General features: G+C 42.1%; 1 protein-coding gene across 1 annotated transcript in view; it reads left to right on the top strand.

Annotated features, from left to right (window-relative positions):
• Positions 1 to 11,065, top strand: part of CACUL1 (CDK2-associated, cullin domain 1) — a 60,022-nt gene extending 48,957 nt beyond the window's left edge. Inside the window, exons 9-11 of the mRNA XM_010564977.1 lie at positions 3,390 to 3,528; positions 6,856 to 6,899; positions 8,057 to 11,065. Of these exons, the coding sequence (XP_010563279.1) occupies positions 3,390 to 3,528; positions 6,856 to 6,899; positions 8,057 to 8,097 (224 nt within the window). The 3' untranslated portion in view covers positions 8,098 to 11,065. The remainder of the gene's footprint in view (positions 1 to 3,389; positions 3,529 to 6,855; positions 6,900 to 8,056) is intronic.
• Positions 11,066 to 23,957: the final 12,892 nt, after the last annotated feature.

Consider the following 23,957-nt stretch of genomic DNA (forward strand, 5'->3'; position numbering starts at 1 on the left):
CAACAGACATTGGTTTGGGTTGGTATCATGGGCCTAATCAGATTTTTGAATAGTTGTCTTATGTCTGTAAGATCTTTAAGTATAAAAAAATGTTCCTACAATTCGTGATGCCTGCTTTTCACAGCTGGGTATGAAGACCCAGGTGATTGACTTTAAGCTAGTGCTTAAACAGATACACATTTGCTCTAATTACCTGCTCCTCAAACTTCTCAGCCTCTGAGAAAACGAGAAACTTTAATGTCATTCCAACCAGAAGAGCACAGGATAGACTTATTGATGTAAAAGGCTGTTCTTTGGTGGTGCTGGTTTTTGAGGATTAATTCTGAAACAATCAGGGCAAGAGTTCCTCTGAGGTAGTGCAGCTCACTTATTCTGTGGGACATGCTCCATTGGATGTATCATGGGGACTGGGGAGCAGATAACTGGGAAGTAAAGCGTAAAATGTGGCCAGTGGGAGGTGCTGGGGGATTAAAGCAGCACTGGGAATCATCTGTTTAGGCAGCGCAGAGAGCAAATGGAGAAGTGATGCTTATGTGGCTGGTGGCCATGGACTTTCTCTTCTCTTTCTCTTCTGTTACTTTCTCTTCAAGTTGCAAGTACTTGACAGCTGTTAGACTTCAAAAGTTGCCAGAAAAGACTGTCTTCTAATTCTAGCTCAGCACGCGGTGGCCCCAGTAGAAAAGGCTGAAGCCTGGGCAGGTGCTTGGGCTGCTAGTTGGCCTACTTGGATTTAATGTGAAATACTCTTTTCACCTCACCTATAATGATCTGGTAGTGGCATGAAATACCATACCACAGTATTTCATGTTGTGAATTCCAAGACAGTTTATTAGCTTAGCTAAATTATTCAGTAGCGGTAGGTTTTTTTGTAGGTAACATGTTCTGCATGGTACTTTTTTGCTGTATTTCATAAGATGAAAAATGCCATTTCATGTCTGTAGAGTGTTGTTTGTTTTGTTGGTTTGGTTTTGGGGGGGAGGGGGGTTGGTTTTGTTTGTTGTTTTTTTTTTTTAATCGAGTACTGCTATGGTCTGTGGGATCTGTGGAACTACAGGCCTGTCAGCCTGACCTTGGTGCCAGGGAAGGTTATGGAGCAGATTATCTTGAGTGCCATCACACGGCATGTACAGGACAACCAGGTGATCGGGCCCAGCCAGCATGGGTTTATGAAAGGCAGGACCTGCTTGACCAACCTGATCTCCTTCTGTGACAAGGTGACCTGCTTAGTGGATGAGGGAAAGGCTGTGGATGTTGTCTACCTGGACTTCAGTGAAGCCTTTGACACCATTTCCCACAGCATTCTCCTGGAGAAACTGGCTGCTCGTGGCTTGGATGGGTGTACGCTTTGCTGGGTAAAAAGCTGGCTGGATGGCTGGGGCCAAAGAGTTGTGGTGAATGGAGTGAAATCCAGCTGGTGTCTGTCACAGGTGGTGTTCCCCAGGGCTCAGTACTGGGGCCAGTATCTCTGTCAATGATCTGGACAAGGGGATCAAGTGCACCTGCAGTAAGTTTTCAGGTGACACCAAGTTGGGTGGGAGTGTTGATCTGCTGGAGGGTAGGAAGGCTCTACAGAGGGATCTGGACAGGCTGGGTCAATGGGTCGAGGCCAGTTGTATGAGGTTGAACAAGGCCAAGTGCTGGGTCCTGCACCTGGGTCACAACAACCCCACGCAGCGCTACAGGCTTGGGGAAGAGTGGCTGGAAAGCTGCCTGGTGGAAAAGGACCTGGGGGTGTTGGTCGACAGCTGAATGTGAGCCGGCCGTGTGTCCAGGTGGCCAAGAAGGCCAACGGTATCCTGGCCTGTATCAGAAACAGTGTGGCCAGCAGGAGCAGGGAGGTGATCGTCCCCCTGTACTCGGCACTGGTGAGGCCGCACCTCGTGTCCTGTGTTCAGTTTTGGGCCCCTCGCTGCAGGAAAGACATGGAGGTGCTGGAGCGTGTCCAGAGGAGGGCAATGAAGGTGGTGAGGGGTCTGGAGAACAAGTCTTACGAGGAGTGGCTGAGGGAACTGGGGTTGTTTAGTCTGGAGAAGAGGAGGCTGAGGGGAGACCTTATCGCTCTCCACAACTACCTGAAAGGAGGTTGTAGCGAGGTGGGGGTCGGTCTCTTCTCCCAAATACCAAGTGACAGGATGAGAGGAAATGGCCTAAAGTTGTGCCAGGGGAGGTTTAGATTGGATATTAGGAAAAATGTCTTCACCGAAAGGGCTGTCAAGCACTGGAAGAGGCTGCCCAGGGAAGTGGTGGAGTCACCATCCCTGGAGGTATTTAAAAGATGTGTAGGTGTGGCGCTTAAGGACATGGTTTAGTGGCGGACTTGGCAGTGCTAGGTTTAGAGTTGGACTCAATGATCTTAAGGGTCTTTTCCGACCTTAAATGATTCTATGATGAGGGAGCTTAGTGCATTGTTTTCTGTTTAAACCTGCACATATAGTAATGATTATTTAGTGAGTTTGCTGATTAAAGACTGTTGAAGCTTGGCATGGACCAAGTAACCAAATATGGGAATTGGATAAAAACTCGTCATGTGCCTTAGTGAATATGTTTAAAAGCATCCCTTTTTCGAAGTAAAGATGAGGTTTAAGATAACTGCTAGAACCTCTGGAAAGTCTGGCTTCAGAAATACTTGAGGAGTATTTATTTTTCTTAGAACTTCTTACACAGTTGCTATAAACCCCATTTTCATCTTTTGCTCAGTCTTCTGTGTTTCTTATCATCAGCCTTGAAGCAACTTTAACATAATCTGTCTTGCTTCTGTAAGGCAATGTTCAGTGTAGTGAAATTAAATCACATTTCTATCCTGAAGCTGAACTAGTACAGGTTAAAATTATATAACAAACGTTAAAAAGTGTTCATCTAAGCTCTGGAAGATCAGTGAGAGAATTGCATTAATTCATTTGAAATGGGGGATGGAGAAGCAGGGTTGTATGGTGATACTACTGTGCTTTCTAGAAGTAAGGCTCAGGGAAGAGAGGTGTAAATTTTGTGAATACACTTCCTGGAGTAAAGTGTTACAAATGAGCTGATTTATCAAGGTGAGTTTGCTGATCGTCATTACCTGTCCATGAGAATGTCCAGAGACTCAGCAGGCCCTACGAGATGCAGCAAGAACTGAATTTCAATTTGATGATGACGTTGATGAGCAAAAAAACCCAGTAATTCCATTATCTACATGTAAACATCTGATTTTAAGAGTTTGATTATGTGTTCTACTTTAAGGCTTGGTTTCTGTGGTTTTGGGGGGATGCTTTGGGGTTTTTTGTTTTTGTTGTTTTTTAATTCAAGATCCTAAAATGTATTTAAATAGAGCAAAGTTACATTTGTCAAAGAGTAAAATTTTCAAAATATCTTTTCCATGTGTTTTGTTGTTGCTTTCCTCCTTCTTACAGAATGGGTACAGATGGCACCAGCTTTATTTTCTAAATTCATCCCAAATATTCTACCCCCTGCTGTGGAATCTGAGCTTCAGGAATATGCTGCTCAAGACCAGAAGCTTCAAAGAGAGCTTATGCAGAATGGATTTACTAGGTAATAATTATTAATCTTCAGTAGTAATTGTGCTGGATATCTAATTGCTGGATATCTATTGAAGAAATAATTTAAGAGTTAATAAAGAACCTTCGGAACTCAGTATCTGAAATATGGCCTTATTTTCCATACATTTTGAGCACTACCAACCCTGCAGATGGTACCAGAAAGTAGATGATCAGAAGTCTTGAGATATTTTCATGAAACAGATTGCTTACAGTTCATGCCTCCCTGTGTTTTGATTGCGCTTCTAATGTGTGATCATGCTCCTGTTCAGCCTTTACTTTGGCCGTTTATTTTCTATAAGCTGACTTTTTTTCATGATGCTTCTGAAAATGTCAGTTGATGACTTCTTATTCCACTTTCAGAGCTATTTTATACTGTCAAGGTGTTTATTTTAAATAGGTATTTCTCTTCTGGCTATTGAATTGGGGGGGGAGAAGAACAAACAGTAAAAGAGACAGTGGAAAATTTTTGTAACCTATATTGTTCACTCTGGGCTGTGCCTGTTGCTCTGTGCTCTTCTATTTAACTGTCTAGACAGAAGCACAGCGCTTTCACCACAGCAGTGTGCCACTTTTGCAGTAGTCTGACAAACCAAGATCAAGCTGGGGAAGCTATTGTGCTCTGTTCCCAAGAGGTTCGTGAAGGGAATACATCTTCATCTTTCCTGTTACCTGTGCAGTGCTGAGAATCTGGTCCTGTAGTTTGAAGACCCACTAGACATGGTTATGTTTAGTGTTAGATGTGCTCCTGGATTTCATACTCTTGTGTGGTTTTCCTTGAAGGTAATCTCTCTCTTTAAAGCTTGGTAAATTATTGAGCTTCAAAACTCTACTACTGACCCAAATGCAAATGGTATTGTAGACTCGTTCCTTGTAAGGCTTTCTGTTGAGGAAAAGAATTTTTTGATAGATATGCATGAGTTAAGACGCTAAAAGCCATAAGAGCTTGGGCTGAGAAAAGCAGTGCGTTTGGCCCAAGAAATAGAAGTTTAGACTTTGAAACTGAGTGAACATATAATGCTGACAGAAGATTGTAACGCACAGAACAAAACAAAACCAAGAACATTTTTTGTCTAACTTTCAATCTTACTAATTCTGTAGGTGACTTATAGTTCTGCTTACAACTGCATTTCACCAGTTTTACACTCCATAGAGAATTAAGAGTGAAGTTTCAAGTAGTAACAGTCCATATCCACAAAAAAATTGGTTTCAAAAACATTTTTCCCTAGGTACCTGAAAATAAGACAGGCTTGTCAGCTTGACTGTGAAGTTCTTTGGCTGGTACTGTGAGGAGGATACTGTATAAAAGGCTAGGAAGGGTAGTAGGAAGGATGCTGACCATTGCAAAGGCAACATGCCTCTGTTGTGCTTTCCTGTTACAGACTTGGTGGGATCTTTCAGAATATATTTTAGCAACTCCTGTTTTATGCAGAAAAGTAATTCTCTAGCACTGGAACTAATGCAAATCCATAGGAAACTGTTTCTATCCTGTGTTATAGGTGGGGACAAAGAAGAGATGAGGGCTTGAGGATAGTCATACAAGGAAGAACTGAGTAAAGGTTTCTCTGTCACAGGTTGTTTGCAGAGTCTAATTCCTAAGAGTTCCTCTTTCTTTTGGCTTTCTGCAGCATGTGGTGATCTGGCTATTGGACATGTGAAGAGTTTTGGTGTGCCTTATAGGTTTAGAAAATTGGCCCACTCTAGCCCATGCTTTTGTGCAACTGCTGTTTCTACGTAGCTTGCTTTCAATTTATTAAATAAAAATGCAAAGTAAAACTTTGCAGTGGAATAACTGATTGATGGCATTTAGTCTCTGATGAATGTGTTTTGCACAGTGTATTTTATATGGTTGTACTGCGAGGGAGTCAGTGCAGTCTGGTAAACATAGAGGTTATATAAAGTGTTAGAGTTGAGTCTGTCATCATTAAAAGGACACAAGGAACACAAACCTGAGGTACAGGTAATATATTTGCTGCATGCCATTTTGCAGTGGTATTTGAAATGCATTTTACCTTGAAATGTATTTCAAGATGTAATGTGCTTCTTCCTGTGTTATGAACATAGATTATATTTATTTATAGTTTTTCAGAATTGTTATGAGGTTATATTCCTACACATATAGATGTTTATATTTATATGTATGAAAGGATTGTTTTTCTCTTTTAGCAAGTAGTATGCCAAGTCTGTTCTCTTCTGGGTTAGTATGAAATGTCATCTGTTTTCTAATTGCGCCAAAAAATGATGTCGTCTTTGCTGCTGCGTTTCCTACAACAATACCCATAAGGAACACAGCACAGTGAGGTGTCTTCAGCAGCATTAATGTCATGTCAGGCTCTGGTTTAAATAGTCAGCTTATCAACACTGTTAAATACTATTGCTGCAGCAAGTGGGAATACAAGCCAGTTCATTGCTGGTATTTCTCTTGTGAAGGACCTTAATTAAGGCATACACAGCAGATCCATCACCTTAAGAGTGGTTTCAGGGAAGAACGCTTCATGTTATTCAAAAAAACCGCTATTTCTACCAACTTCCAGAAGATAAATATGAAATTACAACCACTGTGATGAAAATATATTGAAATCTTTCTTCCTTATATAACACTATCAATAGCATATCTGTCATCACAAGAAACTGGTGAAGCAGCAGGATTTTCCAGCTTTAAGAGTTTGTGTGCACAAGAAAAAAAGGAAAAAAAAAAGTTTTCCAAATAGACGGGAATTTGACTTTGGGTTTTCAGGAGCAGTGATGTCAACTGGTGTTTACACAACTTTAGTTATTTATTTAAATCCTCTGCTTGAAGAGGGAATGCTGGCAGCTCAGACTTGCTTAGGGTCTGATTGTTGGGTTTTCAGGAGCATCTTACCTTTTTAGACTGATAGATGCAGAATTTTTCAAATAATTCTATAAAGTTTAGTTGAGGAGTTTGAATTAAGGAAAACAGTTTTATGCATGACTTAAGACCACACTGCATATGAGCAGTTTTCCTCATCTTAATTTTATAAAAATCAAACCTACTATCTTTAACAAAAGGATGGGTTAATTAAATCTATAAAATACAGCTTATACTTCTGTTTTAGTAAATTGAGAATCCTGCGTTCATGTGTTATTGCTACTATGTTTGCATTTTGTTTCTAAAGTCTGTAAAAGTTGATGGTTGTGTGGAGGTACTTCACTATTGTTTTCCCTTTTTTAAAATCATAGAATGGTTTGGGTTGGTACGGACCTTTAAAGGTCATCTAGTCCAACTCCCTTGCAATGAGCAGGGACATCTTCAATTAGGTCAGGTCATCATGAAAATACCTTTCTTCCCCTTCTTTCCTAGAGGTGACCAGTCACGCAAGAGAGCTGGAGAAGAGTTAACTTACAGTAAGTATGCGTCTAACCCTGCCCTCCAGTGTGCTACAGTCCCTGACGGGTTGGGCATACAGGTAGTGGTGGGCTTCTGGGTTCTTGGGGGATGGTAAGGTGTCAGAGGCTACATCTCCACACGCAGCTAGCTGTCTGCCAATGTAAACTTTACCATTCTAAGTAATAATAGGCACTTCTTGGATCTAGAGCCTGGCTGACTGTGCTGGAGTGCCACAGCCACCTGTAAGGTAGTAAGATATCCTAGCTACTGAGGCCAAGAAATTTCCACTTCATTTAAGTGGAAGCTGAGGTCTTGAGGAAAAAGGACATAGTTGTCCCAAGTCTCTGCCTGGTCAGGATACACAACAGGCAATGAAATGATGAGCCAGTCCACCTCTGATATAAATCACCTGCTGTGACAGAATGGAGAGTTTGGAGGGGTTTTTAACTTGGAACCCTCAATTAGTGTCTAATACGATCTGGGATCCACCTGCGTTGAGACACTAAAGGCAGTATTTGGCCACAAATATTCAAGTCATGCAGCAGGGAATTTCTCTTCCATTTGTAGATAAAGTCTCTTGCTGCATGTTTAACTGTAAGATTCTTCACTTTGTTACTCCCTTAATTTCCCCCCCCCATATAGTTTAGGGAGCGGGGGGAAGAGACACAGGGAGGAATTGTATTTCCATTCTCAGTTGGTTGCTCTACTCCAGACAGCCCTAATTTGGGTGCAGTCAGTCAAAGGTCTCATCTTCTCTGCTGACTAAATATCTAGCCAGGAGAGAATCTAGTCCCATACATTCTATGTTAGGATTGAAGTACAAAGTCCTGATTGTCATTAAATAGGCTTGGGGATTGGGGAATAGTATCTGTTCTGGTACTGTTGTTAACTTCAGTTCATTTTATTGCATTCTTTCCACCAAGTTCCCTCCTGTGCTTTCAGCTGAGTGTGTTCACTCAATTTCCTACCATAAAATGTCACATGGTTTTATGATGAACTCTTATTACAACCTGAAATGAGTGAATGGATGTTTACGTGGTATATCAGCTTCTGTTTACACTGTTAACGTTTTGCAGGCAATGCTGGTTTTTGGGCTGTTGGGGGAAGGGGGGCAAAGGACATAAGGTGGAATTTTAATATGAGAGAATTTCTTGAACTTTTTATGTAATTTCAGATGGCTCATCAGCTTGTGCAAGCTCCAGGGGGTACAGATAGTGAATATACTGGATCAGCTTCTATTCCTAGCCAGAACAGACACTGGAGGAGCGCAGGTGGTATCCGGAGCCTCCTTTGGCAACTGCTGATACTCGAGCTCTGACACGAACTATGCCTCAAAGAAGAATTTTGGACTTTCTTCTTTATATAATAAAATGTCAGTTGCTGCTACAATTGGGATGACTTTGAAAGACATGATTCCTTGGTCTAGCCTCTCAACAAGTTCATGTTCTGCGATTTTTGTGAGGAATGCACCTTGAAAAACAATCCTTTCAAAGTGGAAATGGGCAGCCAAAATCAGCAGCTTCCAAAAGCGTTAGAATGGAAGAATCTTTTTTGCACTCTTTTCTTAAATATTAAGGACATTCTTAAAACTAGTTAACACGTCAGTGTATTAGTTTTTAAACTTCAAGGTATTTTCTGGAGCTTTTCCTTAAATAATAAGAATAAATTTTCATTATTTTGCAGTATTTGTTCATTAGTTTAAAAGTTGTCACCTTTTAAGAGTTGGTCCCATATAAATGTATCTTCTGTCAGGGAGTTTTAAATTCCAGATTTTCTTTTATCTCTTTTTTTGTTACTTGGTATTTTGAAATCTGTTTTCCTATGTGTTTGTACTCTGTGCCTTCAGCTTGTGCACTTTGCAACTTTATAGACCATATTTTGTTACTGCAAAATGTGTTCTTGAGGAAAAACTTGATGTGAACAAACATGCTGCAAAGTTGCACTTTCTCTTTGCATTAATGGGAGGTGAATTTAAGGAGAAAGGAAGAAAAGTTGAACCTATCAGCATCACTAATAGTAACTTGAAGTTTGTCCACTTTTTTTTCATATGTATTAGTGTTTAATGCTGGGACCAACTCTTGTAGAACCCCTCTCATTGACTTTTCATTGGCTTCCATAATTGCAATAGATTGAGATGTGAATTCCAGACTGAATGAAATACTAAGATGTGTATTATGCTGTGCTATGTAGAAACATTGTGGGCAAAAATCTCCAGTCTCGTAGGTCTGCAAAGTGCATCTCCATCAGCACAAACCAGATTTGCACCTGATTAATCGGTGAACAATGGTACCTGTCCAAGATCACTTTGTGGCTCCTTGTGCCATTTCTCCTGCTTTGGGGATGTGATGGGGGGTGTGATAGTGGATGTGGTGAGAATCGGGGAGTTGAGGAGTGGTGTAATGCATGTGTGTGTACCCATCAGCCTCCTGCTTCCAGTCTTGTGTAAACTTGGCTGGAGATCCAGCTGAGCCCAGGAGATCTGGATCTATGGTCTAAACCCTAATGATTGTGACATGGGTTTGTAGTATGGCTAATGCAATTCTTTCATGAGGGGAGAAACATACTTGAAAAAACAGTGTGACTACAGGTTGTGGGGTTGGTTTTTTTTATTACTATGGATTTATTTTTTATCACCTTTAGTTATGAAGAGAAATGAGTTGGTAATATAAAATCTTTCTGAAGTGAAACAAAAGTTTGTTCAGTTTTGTCTTGCACAACCCTTATGCCTGTTTAAAAAACCCACACAAAAACCTGACACAACCCCCTTTATGCTTGCATGAATTCATTACAAAATGCAGGAAAAAGATAAAAAATAGATGCGGCAGGGACAAAGTTTCTTTTTGTTTTGTAGCCAGGCTTCATGTAAATGAATTTAATTCTATCAGTTTCACATCAGCCACTTTGGCAATGCTGTTAGTTTGGAGGGGGTTGGGGGTGGAGGGGGGAGAATGAGAAGGACACTGCTGTGATTGACAGATTCACCTTTATATTTCTTTGCTTATTTGCAAAACCTGTTTAATTTTGAGGAAGTTTTTATTTTAAAAGTAAAAATGAATGCTTTAGTGTTTTGTTTTCTATGCAGAACAATGCCAGCAGTCTAATCTCTTCCCCAACAGTGGAAAACCAAACCACTCTGAGTAGGGATTTTTCAAGTGTTGATAATGTTTGCTTCAACTTTGCTACCAGCTACTTAAGTTGAAGCAGAATTAGATAAAAACAGGGGTTTTGAAAGTTTTACTGAAGTATGCAGTGGAGAAGTTAATGAAGGCTAATAGGGAACAAAAATGATTTGCCAGCTTCCAGATTTTTATTAGTTTTGGCTTTAAACAAAAATAAAACCTCTGATAGTGTCCTTAGCTTTAAAAATCACTGTTTGCTGAAGTGACAATATTCTTGAGTTAAGAATAGATGCATTAACCTAATTTGGTTAAAGTTTGTTTACAACTTCATTACCATTCTAGTTCACATAACACAGTAATCAAGCTCTGTCATCTTTGTCAAGTGATCACAATTTTTTTTCTGTTCTTAAAGTGGTTTTACTGGTTCAAGTTTGTAAATAACACGTCGTGCTTTTGCTTCAAGTTTGAGGCAAGGGTTCAACATTCATTTTACATTGCATTAAGTTTGGGACACAAACTTCTAGAACAGTGATTCCATCAAAAGGTAAAACATTCCTGTCAGCGTGTTTCACTTCTTATGCACTGAGTAGTGCTTGGATGCTTCTCAGTCCTGTGTAGCATTTTCACTTGGCCACCATACCTGAGAAATCTGTCTGTTAAGCACTGTATTATGTTGTAAATTTGGCATTAAAATTCCTGTATGTTTTGGCATTATTAACATAATGCTGAAATATTGTTTATCTGTTTGAAGACGTTATCATTGTGACTGAGCATGAAACAGAATACAGCATACTATACTAGATTATTTTGTTTCTCTGTAAACTTGCATTTTACTTACAGTAAAACTAACTCAGCCAACTTGAGCATCGGTACTGTAAAGCCACAATTACGAACAGCATGATCCTAATTGCAGTATTTAATTTAACCAAATAACTTGTGGTAAATCCGTTGCATCTGTAGCTTACTCTGTTAAGATTAAGAGTAAAGTCAGTTATACAATGGGTGTCCTCTTTATGTTGCACTGGTTCTATAGCCAAACTTGCTACATTAAAATATTTTTAGATTAATTTCATTTCTTGATTTGGGAAGTTGAAATATTTAAATTCATCCTGCTGACTACTATAATGGTAGGCAATTGTCAACATATGGTCAAGATAGTCTTTGATACAAATGATGAAGGTGGGGGTCTAAGTAGATAAGTACTCAACTCTTCTACGGTTGGATCTCCTTTCTGCAGTTGTTGAAGAAGTGTTCGTGAATGAATACTTTGAAGCAAAAGTTTTTGACTCTTGTCATTCGACAGAGATATGATCAGCTAGATTAGTCGCTTTTCATTTTTCCCTGACATGATTGTTTACTTTCTACAGGTTAAAAAAAAGAAACTACGAAGGACATGTTCTGAGCAACCGAAAAATGTTTTTCATGTACACTATGACAACCCTAGTGAAAGGACTATTCTGTAGAACTACGGAATAAAACCCAACTGCTTGAATTTGACTCCTGTCTTCAACCCGGCTCCAGTAGAGAGAAAACAAAGATTTTTGATGCCTTGACATGCACCAGCTATCCAGAGGGCACTTAGTTCAGCTCACAGGGTGAACCTTTAGGATCAATTGACCACAACCAAAAGGTACTGCTAGGGAGGGATGGTCACTGCTTGGGTTAGTGTACTTCCCCTTCTGCTCTGCTGGGACTGTGTGGTAACATGGGCATAGTCACTGTGCTGGTGCCACTCTAGTTGAAAATTCCTTTTTTGAGGGTAGTCTTGTGTTGACAACTCATTTAACCTTAAATTCACAGCCAAATACTGTAAATAAGTTTGTTAATGATAGTATTTGCTTGCATCAGTGGTGTTTGTTTTGCTGCTGTGAAGAGTTCCTTCACTGCTCTTGGAGCACCTCCTCTAGAAGCCTTTAAATGCACGTTCCAGATCGCTGCACCTTTGTGGAGGTGTTTGCGTGGAGTAATACTGAGCTGCAAACTGTGCTCCAAACATTGTCACTGGGCAGGAAAAGTACAGGTGGTCAGGCTTTGCGTGTCCCCGTTTCTCTGACCTGGGGCTCTGCCGTACCAGATACATGTGCCTCGCTAGTACGAGGTGCAGCCTTCTCTGTGCTGCTCCTTTGGCCGAGCGTAAGCAGGGGAGAGTGGAGCCCTCCAGTGCAGTTGCTTTGCTGGCTGATGCATGCAAGCCATGTCAGTGCTGTAGCATGTACTCGTGTCCAGTCGTGCACACGCTCAGCAGAGTCTGATCTCGGTAACTACTGCAGCTTTTGTGAAAGGAAATGGAGGTCTCGGTCCTATTTGATCTTTTATTTCTAGGTAAGATAGAGGAGAATTTGCACATAGTCTGATCTTTCTTTCTGGAGCTCTCTTGGGAAGCATTCTCTGGCTGGTAGAGGAGAGAGGTCTTGCCTCCAAGGGAAAGGACTATGGGTCATTTTGTCTGCTGGTCTCCAAGGCAAGGTGGTGCAAGACAGTCAGTCGTATTGAGTGCACTATGCTTATAGCACTGCAAGACTTAAATTCTGGATTTAATCTAGGATAAACAATGATCTTTTCGGTAGGCTTACAAACTTCAGGTATTGGTAGTCACGGAAGGTGTGAACCAGGGGTGGACTTACTCTGGCAGGTGTCATTCTAGTAATTACAGGTCAGAGGAAGTAATTTTGTCCCAGAGAACGTTACTTATTATAGCATACATTGGTGTGATACTGGCCTAACAAGATAATTTTAATACCCATAGCACCTGTTAACAGAAAAAGGTTGGAGAATCTAAATTTCATCTTCATCAGCACTGAACTACACTGGCTTTGCATTGGGAGCAGAATCACGTGGGAGGGGAAGTCTTACCTTCTGTCAGGAGGCACAGATCATCAGCATTACTGCATTAGCAAAACAAGACAAACTTGCTAATTTGGCCTCAGTTGAAAGCTCCTTCACAAAGTGCTTTGTACTTTGCTAGAGGGAGTGGAAGGATTAAACCCATATATCCTGACCTAACTTGAATGACTGGTTTAAGGGGATTCCAAAATTTCATAGGCAGTGAGTACTCAGAAATCCCTTCGAGCTGTCTCTGTCCCTGGGATGGTCCAGATACACTCGGTTAATGTTCTTCTTTCTGAGCTTCTGCTAACTGATCTAATTAGCACAAAACAGGAAAGTTGACTCCCCTAATGATGACAACAGAATGAATTTAGTAATAGCATTTATTGCCTCTAGTATTGTTTTTCAACTAATCATTCCTTAAGAAAAACTGTTAGTTTCTGAGGTGATCTGGGTCATCACCGGTTTCTATTAGAGGGCAGCAGGTAATTTATTTGTTAGCACCATTTGCCATCTGTCAGCAAATCGAATGATTTTGTACAGAGAACAGTTCATAAAGGAGTATCTCAGGATGGTCGGTAGATGTTACCTTGTGGATGAGGTGCATTGTCAGCATGCTGCTGTCCTACAGAAGCATATAGCGACCAGCAAAGTGAATTGCCCTGTGAGCATACACCCAAAAAGCCTCTACACAGTCCATTACCGTGGGATAGCTGATGGGCTGCAAATTCACATCGTATCTTCATAGTAACCTGTTCCCATGGCAGGAATGGCTGAGCAGTGACATACGACTCACATTTGAATTGGGTCGAGGCATGAAATCATAACATTACCTAGTTGTTAAGGTGCCTAACTTAAATTCCCTGTATGGTCAATGTGAAGCAAAAGATTTCTCCAGCAGGTACCACACAGCACTAAATGGATGCACTTCAAGATTTCTGTTTTTGGTTCTCTGTTACTAGCCATGGCCTGCTGGTACTTGAACCCATCTCATCAAAGGAGCTGGAAGCAGACAGAACTTGCCAGACAGGACCTGTGCTACCTGTGCAAGAGCAGAAAGAAAACAGGCCTGTTCAGTTCTTTTTCTTAATGACTTTTTTATTAAATTTTTACTGAGCAGGCACATTGTTGCTTAGATAGCCTGAGTTGTTCAAGGTATGCAGCTTTGATGGTTTAGTCTGTTGGAATGAATCTTAGGGAGAATTTCTTCCAAGCTATAGGACCATTTCCCTTAAAATACAGAGAGGCATCATACCTGGTGATTGTAATCTAAATAATCTCATTATCCTATTTGTTCCCTCAGTCACAACTTGTGAAAGCATGTTCAAGTGTTCATGTGCTTTCCAGTTACGGTTCCAACCTTCCACTTCAGAGAATGTCACAGCTACTGAGTGCAGATACGCAGGAGAGAGAGACCTATGGAGTAAGACAAAATTGTCCATGCATACTTCTGTTTCATGTTTCCCTCCAGGGATGTGTCATGAATTGAAAAACTACACACACAATCCTTCACCTCATTCATGTTTTAGCATAATAACATTTTATTCTTTCTTTTCTAAAAATTCCCAGCGTTGAATTTGCCTTTTCTTAATAACTGCTAACACTTCTTAGAGCTATGTGTTATAATCTCAAGATGTCATTTGGGGGTAATAGTAGCTCCTCCTTGTGAAAGTAAAATTAGGATCCTGTTTTCCCAATGCATCATTTTGTTGGTCAGTGTAAACATAAGTAATCTGGATCTCTCATCCCATTGCTTAGTGAAATGAAGTCCTATAGCTCTTTGTAGTCAATCCTCTTTACTTCCCTGGATGATGGCACGTGAACTTTGCATTTCACTGTTCACCTCCTTTTCAGCTTTTTATGAACACAGCAATTAGCATGACCCCAGTGCTGTGGTATTCTGCGGGTGACCTCTCTCTGTTGTGAGCACTGTCAGTTCCTGCTCTGTAGCTTTCGAATAACCATTTATTCATGTGGAAAAGCTTCTCCGTTATCTCGTGGTAGCTTTGTAAAGAGCTTTCAGTGAGAGAGCTCACCAACACCCTGTGGAAATCTGTATCAAAGGATCTCACTTGCCACATGCTTGTTGAATGATCTGCCCTATTGTAACTCAGCTACATTTGTTGTCGTATGAAGCCATGTATCCATGCTATAAACTACTGAAACAAGCCCTCATCGGTCATGTTTTATAGCTCACCGTTTTAGCACACAGCTAAGTTTTAAACTTACAGTGAATGGACTCAGGTGTCCAAACTCTGACCTCACAGATGACAGGAGTTCAAATGGGAATTTGTGATGTCATGCTCTGATCCTGCTGATGAACTGAGAATTGTCAAGATGATTTCCTTGAGTAAAAGGAAACAAGAAAGACTTTTAGTGTGATAATATTTAATTTATTTTATTTAGCAAAGAGTTTCTGCAACTCTGTCTTTGCTGCAAGTTCTCTGAACTCAGACTAACTAGTCATCAGCCACTTCATGATTTGCTGGTACAGGACAAGAAAGCAAGCAAGCTTATAACTTGCCGGGTCCTCTTGTTTGCTTGCCAACACAGCTACTCATCTTCTAAGAATCTACTTTCATATGAAGATCCAAACCGAGCAAAGGAGACCAAGCAGAGCAGTCTGGCAGCAATTCAGCCGCTCTGGCTGAGGTTTAACATTTGTAGTTGTTACTGCAGAATGGTCTCTTTCATCTATAGGGTGCTTTAGTGCCTTGTTGTTGAAACTGCCTATCATCACACTTGCTTCTTTGATTGTTATATTAAAATAGACCACAGTCAGTGATCTGCAAATTTCAGGAATCACCTTTGAGGCATATTTACCAAAACCACTGTGCCCCTCCTGAAGCCTGTCATCTCTGGGCTCTTTTGTAAGAAATCAAAATTGTGGCTTTCTGTTTCCGAAACCTGCGTGTGATTGGCACGGCTGCTCGAGGGTCTTTGCTCAGCTGTGTGCAGGCTGGGTGTGCAGTGGTACCCGAGGCCCTTGTGCGTGTGCCGTATGTGTTGCATTAAAGTTTTTAATTAAAGGTGTAATGACAGTGTGTATATGGCCCGTGGCTAACCTTTGGGGCTGGTAGATAGTTTGCCTAATAAACAGGAAAACAAAAGATTGTCCTCTGCTCTGTATTTACACAAGTGAGCAGATAAGACAGCTCTCCCTTGGACTTTGGGGAAGAATGGAGTAGAAAGCTGAATCACACTGGGCAAACTACAAGACCAGTCTGCTGCCAGAGCAGCACTGACTGTGCTCTTGGCTAAGAGAGGGCACTTTTCCACGTGCTCCGAAGTGTAGAGCTATGTGCTGAAAAAATGGTGCTGAGGAGAGCAGGATTCCTCAGCGTTTGTGTGGATGCTGATGGTGGGAGAACTGCTAGCCACCATGCCTAGGCTGGAGGTGCGTGTTGGGCTGGGGAGGATGTTATTGCTTGTACCACCAAATGGTGCTTGTGTTTCTATTCAGCAATTTCCAGGGTAGAACAAATCTCCACTCTTAAATTGATAAAGCTACTCTGCAGCTAGCCTTTGATTGTATTTAAAGTATTTCAAGAGCTTTCTTGATTTTTAAAATCATCGTGAAAAATAATATATGTGAAGTTAGTTCCCAGTGGAGCTAATTTAACTTTCTGTTGGTCTGTGTCCTCAGAGTGACTTAGTTCAGACTTACTTTAGTCTCATGAATTCCTCTTGTGTTGAATACAAACAAATGCTTTGGCCATTATTACATTATTCTCTTTATTTCTTCTGTGGGCTACATATGCACAACAAAAACCCCAGCATATCTGGCTGGTTTTAATTGAGCCATTGTGGCTTACTTTATTTCAGTCAAATTAGGGCTAATAAACTGAATTTAAAGCAAAAGAGTGATATTTGTACAGAAGAAATAATTCTTCTCTTGGCTAGATAAATTTCAGAAAACAACTGACTCAGCCCTAAATACTAATCTCTGAGAATTTTCAGAATCATGAAGAGCTAATAATAAAGCTTCCAGGTCATGTTGAACGTGGCAACTCATGAACAGAAAGGAGAGAGCACTTCACCACTTGGAAGCGCTTGTCTTCGATCACGTACTAAGATTGTGCAAAACGTGTGTGCCTCTACAGGCACAATTTCAGCATCTTTTAGCTTCTCCGATGTATTGCCTGAATTGTGTCTGAAATTCAGTTTTCCATGTGGTTGTCAAATATTGTCTCTATTTTGGCTATCCGGTGTCTTCTGACTTGGAGAGGCTGAACACCTTCAAACCCCTGTCTTCCCTCCTAGCCCTAGGGCGGCGTGGTCTTTGGGCAACTCTGTGCATCTCTAAAAGCAGATGCTGTGAGGAGAAAGGATGGGACAGGACAAGACTACTCAGTTAGGGAAGGATGACAATGCAGGTAAGTGGTCTCTTTGTCCCTTTCTAAGGAGAAATAGCATGACCTGAATTCCCCTGGATATTTAGTAATCTTGCCTGTTTTAACTACTCTGCAATCTGTGCTTCTGGCTGTCCAAATGCACTCTGAAGAGGCTTTACACTGTGTTAAAGCTGTCTGTACCCTTTTCATTCTGAGCTGCTGTCCTTCAGTGCTGGTCAGGAGTAGGCTTTTTATCATAAGCAATGTTCACCTGCAGCTGGATGAGGCTGCAGTTGTCAAAGCAGCTTTAATCTCTCTCTCCTGTGTGGATGATGTACTAGCAATCATTTAGCAATGTTGCATTTTAATTCTCCTTAATGGTTGTATTGCAGAAAAGATGAACATATTGGCAGCTTGATGTTTCAAAACAGATTGAAAACTTAGATACTTCCAGTGTCAACATAATCATTTTCTCAGGATTGGGGGAATTAATTTAAATATATTTAAATTTTCTACCAACAATTCTAGTCTGTTATTCTCTAGATGTTGCTGTGCTGTCAGTCAGGTTCTCCTGATTTGTGGGTTCCTACAAGTATGATTTTCTTATGCTGCCTCTTTTTTATAGTCTGGTTCAATATGTATGAAGTTGATGTCATTTGCAGGTGTGTTCTCTCTGGTTTTATTCTCAAGCCGTCCAAACCTGTCACTTCTTTTTGCCTTTCACTCTGAGTCAGAGCTGTCAGAAAGGCTTATTCCTACTTGGTGGAAAATTCCTGGAAGTTGAAGACGTGAAAACCACCCAACTTTCTGTAATCTGCCTGATTACTGAAAGATACTAAGAGGGATTCATTGGGGACGTACGTGCATTTGAAGACGGGTTGAAAGTGCCTAGCCATCAGGCAGTGCCAGCTCTTGCTTCAGTACGTCAGAGTTTTGTTTCACTGCAGAGTAACATTTTTCTTGTCTGTATTTTAATAAGAAAATATACTTTAAGTTTCTTTAAGTCATAGAGCTGCAAACAAAACTCGCCCCACAAAATGAAGTGGCGGTTGTAAGGAAAACAGTGAAACAAAAGGTGATGCGCAAAATGGATGGTGAAGGATGCTGCTCTGCCCCCAATGAACTCGGCAGGAGTTTCCCTGCAAAATACCAGATGCTGTTGTTTTAACTCGAGGTGTTTGTGCAGCAAAGTGCTCAGACATGCGGCTGCATCCACTCTTGCACAAGGAAGGAAACGGCATTTAGCTGTTCCTTAAATTATGCACAAACCAAATAGGGATGTTGTGTTAAGCTGTAGCTTAAGTGAAGTATCCAAACATACAGAAACTGGTGAACAATAAATTAGGCAAAATGTTAGAGTCTACTGGGGTCTTTGACAGATCATTTCCTTTACCATTTCTTGGTAAGGGACATGATGTGGGCTCAGTTTGCTTGCAGTGTTTTCTGAGCATTGGTGGTGGAGGGATGGAAAGGCTCGCCCAAACCAATGGCTCTGCTCACAGCTCTTGAGGGATGGCAGTACCGAAAAGGCTAAAGAAAATACATCGTGTGGCAATACAAATGGTCAGCCTGCGGTATCTGCCAAACAGCGTGTTTGATTGCTAGGTGTTCTTTGGGCTATTCCCTCTCCCCCTGACAGCAAATACGGTGCTGCTGAGGAGCAAATGGGGTAAATGCCTAATTGCTTTGGGCAGAAGAGGCAAACTTTGTCAAATCTTGTCAGGCCTCTAAGTGCACGGATAGATAAATTTCTCCATCAGGTAACAGAGCTGCCTGGCCTCTGGGTAAATATAGAGAAACCTGTGGGTTGGAGTAGCAACATAATATTGCACAAAATGTTGTTGAAGGTCATCTGATCTAACATAGGCATGTACAGTCCGACCTGAACTCGTGCAACGATTGCTGGGGAGAGCAAGTCCTCCTGGCGCACTCGTTATCAGTAAGAGCGTGTTGCTTTCTAACCTACCCGAGCTGTTGTCTAGTCTTAAAACAAAAATCCCAGTCGTGTTCCACATGGGAGTCTTTGCTGCTGTCTTTCTAGAAAGCAGAAGCAGCGTGCAGACCTCCTGCGCTTGCTGAGCCTGAGTTGTGCTCTGTGTGCCTTCAGAGAGGAAGGATGGAGGAAAGCCAGAAATGTCAGTCACGTTTCTGATGGCGTTTTTATAGCAGACAGACAGAAAGGAGACTGTGGTCACCTAACCTGACCCTGCTTGTCTTTCCTCTTGTCAAGTTTCTGTTCCGTGTGAGTGTGTGCTTATAGAGCCTGGAGAAAGAGAACAACACTGTTTGGAAGAGCTTTATAGGGCGACTTTAACGGCAACTTGGCAAGTTTTAGTAAGACTTCTTGCTATTGCCCTTAACCTGGCCATGTCATTTCTGTCTGCAGAAATGGAGTTAGTGGCTCGGGACAGCTGGTCTTCATGTCTGGGAAGCTGCAGGTTTGGCACCTCTGGCTCTGCTTGTCTGAACCACCTCAAGAGGCTCCTTGCAAGCCTCCAGATGCAGTGGCTGCCTCTATGCTACGGTCTTGGAGTAGCCTTTGTAGACTACAGGGGTTCTTGTTATTGAGATTTTTCTGTAGTTCTTAGCATTTCAGGTAATTTTCTTCATAACACATCCCCGAACCTGGGAGGTGATAGTATCTCCTGGGGAGAAACAGGCACTCTTGACTTTGTGCATTCGTGAAGGACTTCTGCTGGGGAGTGGGGATCTTAACCTGCATCTCCTGAGTGTAAAGCTTGTGCCTTGAAGCACCTTTCTTCTCTGTAGGCTTCTCCTTCCTGCCGCTGAAGTACTCTGGCTGGTGTTTCAAGATTATGTTCTTGAACTTGATCATCATCAGTCCCTTCCCTACCCCCATCTCTTCAAGTGCAGTAATAGATATCTAGAACGGATGAAGTTATGAATTAGATTGGTCTAACACCCAGGCCCTCAAAAGGGTGTTGAACTCCCTCTACAAATCACAGCTTCGGTCCTGCAGGAAGGGATCCTCTGATCTCTGCCCGTGCTTTGGGCTACTGTAGTTTGATGGGCAATTAAACCAACAGAAATTTCTTGTAGTCCCAGTGACCACATCAAGATCAAAAGCTGGTTGTTCCCTTCTATGTCAGGAAATGTATACCTTTGTGGGAAAACCCCCAGTGATGTTTGATAAATAACTTTATTGCTTTAGCATAAAGAGACTTTTTGTTCCAGTTGCAAGATCTTTTCCTTTGCTTAAAATCAGATTTTGCTTGGTGTAATGCATTGAACTCCACAAAGTACAATTATTCACTAACATAAAAATTAATGTTAATGTTAGTGTAATGCAATTTATGAACAATTTAAAAAAGCATTCAGCACTTATATTTATGACAGAATTATAAGTTTAAGAAAAAATAAAAATCTAGCTCTGCTTTTCCTCACATAGATTACTAGTCTGACAGTGCCTTGGACAACAATTCCACAAATCCTTCCGGAATAAGGCAAGTAGGAAAGTCCTGGTTCTGCCATGATGGCTTACATGCCGTGAAGCCAACAGGACTGCTCGGAGCGTAGGGGGAGCGCGTGGATCAGGTGTTGTGGGCTCAGGTCCTGCTCGCTTCCCAGCTGCTGTGCACTGACATTTGCATGTACTATGTTTCCCAGGTGAAAGTCTGGACTGTTTCTGAGAGCTGAACCCACAAAGGCTGTAAATCCCAGTGTTGCTCTTTGCTGCCCCCAGTTTTATTTGCAGGTTGGCTTTTCTGGGCCATCCTTGTTATCGTGATACCAATTTATGCTTTGTAGTCTCTCGACTTGCTCTGTCTCTGCTGCCCCTTCTCCATCTGTTTGGCCATTGAGGGAGCCTGGGGATGTGAGAACTCCCCATGCCCCAAACTGTTGAATCTGCACAGACTATGGAGATCAGAATACAATTTTTGGAGAGAAATTGCAGCGTGGTATGGGGGGTGAGAGGGAGGATGCCAGTGATTTTGGAAACTTGTATTTCACTTCTTGCTGCACCTCAGCCATACCCAGTCGCTTTGGTATCCACTTCAACTGCTAAAAAAAGCATCTGAGTACGGAAATGCTGCTGAAATCAGTGGAGCTCAGTGTCAGATACTTTTTAGCCCTCTTCTTTCTAGTACTCCAGATGCTTTTCCACGTATTGAGGTACTTAACTTTTAAAATGTGACTTTTAGTCACACTAAGCCTCCATTCCTTACCCATGAAGAGGACATAATGGCTTTTCCTCATCTCAGTTTTGGGTATTTCACAGAGCAGGGTACCTGTCTGTCGTCTTACCAGCCCTACTGGCTCTGTTTCCCCATAGATGCATAGATGCTGCTGCACAGAGTACAAATGCAGGCTCTTCTTGCTTTATTAAATAATTTACAAGCTTGAGGTAGTCTTTGTCGGATTTTGACGTCCTCTCTGCCTTGCTATCCATCACGTTGTCTGGTTTAGGCTGTGCGTTCCCCTGATGCATAGCAGGGTTTTGATGGAGATTGCACCTTCTAAATACTGCAGTAGATACAGCTGTGGCTGGTGCTGCTTGGTCTCTAGAAATGGTGCTTTTGGCAATGAGGTATCTGTTTCCTTCAAAAGAGCAGTTGCATAGCGCAGCTGGCCGTGTTCAATACAGAACGTTCATTTGCTGGAATTGCCTTTCTCAGATCACATTTCCTCTGCGTTTCTGCCTCACGGAGGGATGTGGAGGTGGTAACTGCTGCCAGGTGAACAGATCCTCTCCTGACTCTGATGTTCCTCTTGCCGCTCCTGTGCTGCCCAGTTGATTTGCCTGCTGCCCAGAGGTTTCATACCAGCGCAATAAAAACCAGCCACCTGACAGCAGGAGGAGGCATTAAGCCATACAAGCTGCTCCTTCCTTGCTCTGAGCAATGCAGGAAATTAAGAGGATCGGATATAATTTCTACTAGTAAAACTCCACAAAAGTACATGCAATGTGGGGACAGGGGTACCAGAGAGGCTGATGGGCAAATCCTGGTTGGTTCAGGGGCCAGACCAGTGCAGCCTCTTGTTCTGTAACTGGAGGAAGGCACTGTATACTGGCCTCCTCCTTTCCCACCTAGTATGAGGAAGGTGGCCGGTCCTTGCAGTGCCCTCCAATACCCCATGAAAGGTTTTTTATTAGAGATGTCGCATCACTTGATGTTCAAGCCCTGGTGGCTTGGCAGCCTTCCCGGTCCACGTGCCTCATCTGAGCACTCTTGGAGTGTGGGTGGGAGTTTGAGCTCTGGTGTGGGGGGAGAAGCTGAAGGAGACAAAACTACAGCTTTGTGCTCAGCTGTTGTGGCACTAAAACAACGGAAAAGGTGGGCTAACCTTTCCATTTCTCTACCCTGAGGAGCTGGGACTTCTGAGACGTGGACACCAACAGAAGCCAGTCACCAAAGCCTGAACCAGTGCAGTTATCCCAGACGATGAGCATTTTCCCAAGATTATCCCAGACAATAAGTGGTTTCCTAAGACAAAGCACAGGCAGACCAAGAACCGAACTTGCCAGGTGTCCTGCCTGCCACAGTCGAGGTTCTCGCTGCCTGGGGGGGCTGTTCTCGTCGCTGGTCCGGCAGCGCAGGCGCGGGGCAGCTTACCACGGGGGCCAGCCGGTAGGAATCCCTTCGTCAGACCTAAGTCATGGGCTTGCTGCAGCACCTTCGGATGAAACAAGCTCTCTGAAGGCTGGCTGAGCCTTTCACAAAGACTTTCTTGTTGAATCCTCTCGTTGCTGGATTTCTTATTGCCTGTGGTGTAAAAGCAATAGCAGGCAGCAAGGCTTCCTCGTGTCACAGCTCTTTGTTCCTCTTTTGTGTTAACTCCCTGTGTGAAATTCCTGTTTATTCTCTTGTACTGGTCTTGGGCTATCTTTGATGGTCTCGCTGTGTATATTAGCATCTCTAAGTGGTACTTTTTATTCACTGTCAACTCTGTAAGCACACAATTGACGTTCAAAGTGATGATATTGGTGCTTCTTTTATTTTTTCCTTTTTTTTTTTGATCCCGAGGTGACCTGGTTCAGGGAACTAAACAAAGAAACAGCCCAGCAAAACCAGGCAAGTGAGTGGTTTTCTGCTGTGTGCCCTCCCTGAACCAGCTGCCTGCAGAATCAGATAGATACCAGCACCTGTGCAGGAGAATGGCTCTTGGGAGCACTAGTGCTAAAGTCAGCTTAATAAATAAGACCCCCTTAACCACTGAAAAATCGTGTTTTCAGGCTCCTGAGGGACTTCTCCATTTTTGGTGACCACGAGCATTGCTACTTTTCTTAACAGTCACCTAACAGCTGCCAGGTGATATTGGTGACGATCTATGTGGTGTGTAATTGGTGATTGCTGCTCCAAGGCCTCGGTGCAAATACATCCTCTGCCAGCCTAAAATGATTCATGAGGGTAACAGCACAGCTTGCTTTCTGTGGTACATCATTGCCTTTTTTGACTGAAAGGAAATCTATATAAAGATTTGTTTTGCAGGCATCTTTTCACCACAAAAAAAAAATATGGTTCATCCATTATAACACTATCAACTTGAAGAGTTTAACTTCCCTTTTGTATGAGACTTTTCATATATGTCTGTGCCTTGGTAACCCCTCGCAGGAACTTTAAAACTGTCTAGTTGGATACCCAGAAATCAATCCCAGAAGTGTCCTCTTTGTTAGTGACTTGGTTTTGCTGAAGCCATTTCAATACTTGCTTTTAATGGGTCGATTCTTTTGAATTCATTTTACCGGCTCTCTGCTCACATTGCTTTCTTGTGAAAAGATGCTGTAAAATGACTTGCTGCAAAATCCTAGCCTCAGTAAACTTAATGTTCTTGA

The sequence above is a fragment of the Haliaeetus leucocephalus genome, unplaced genomic scaffold (genome assembly GCF_000737465.1).
Source record: "Haliaeetus leucocephalus isolate CR32 unplaced genomic scaffold, Haliaeetus_leucocephalus-4.0 Scaffold184, whole genome shotgun sequence".
Lineage (NCBI taxonomy): Eukaryota > Metazoa > Chordata > Aves > Accipitriformes > Accipitridae > Haliaeetus > Haliaeetus leucocephalus.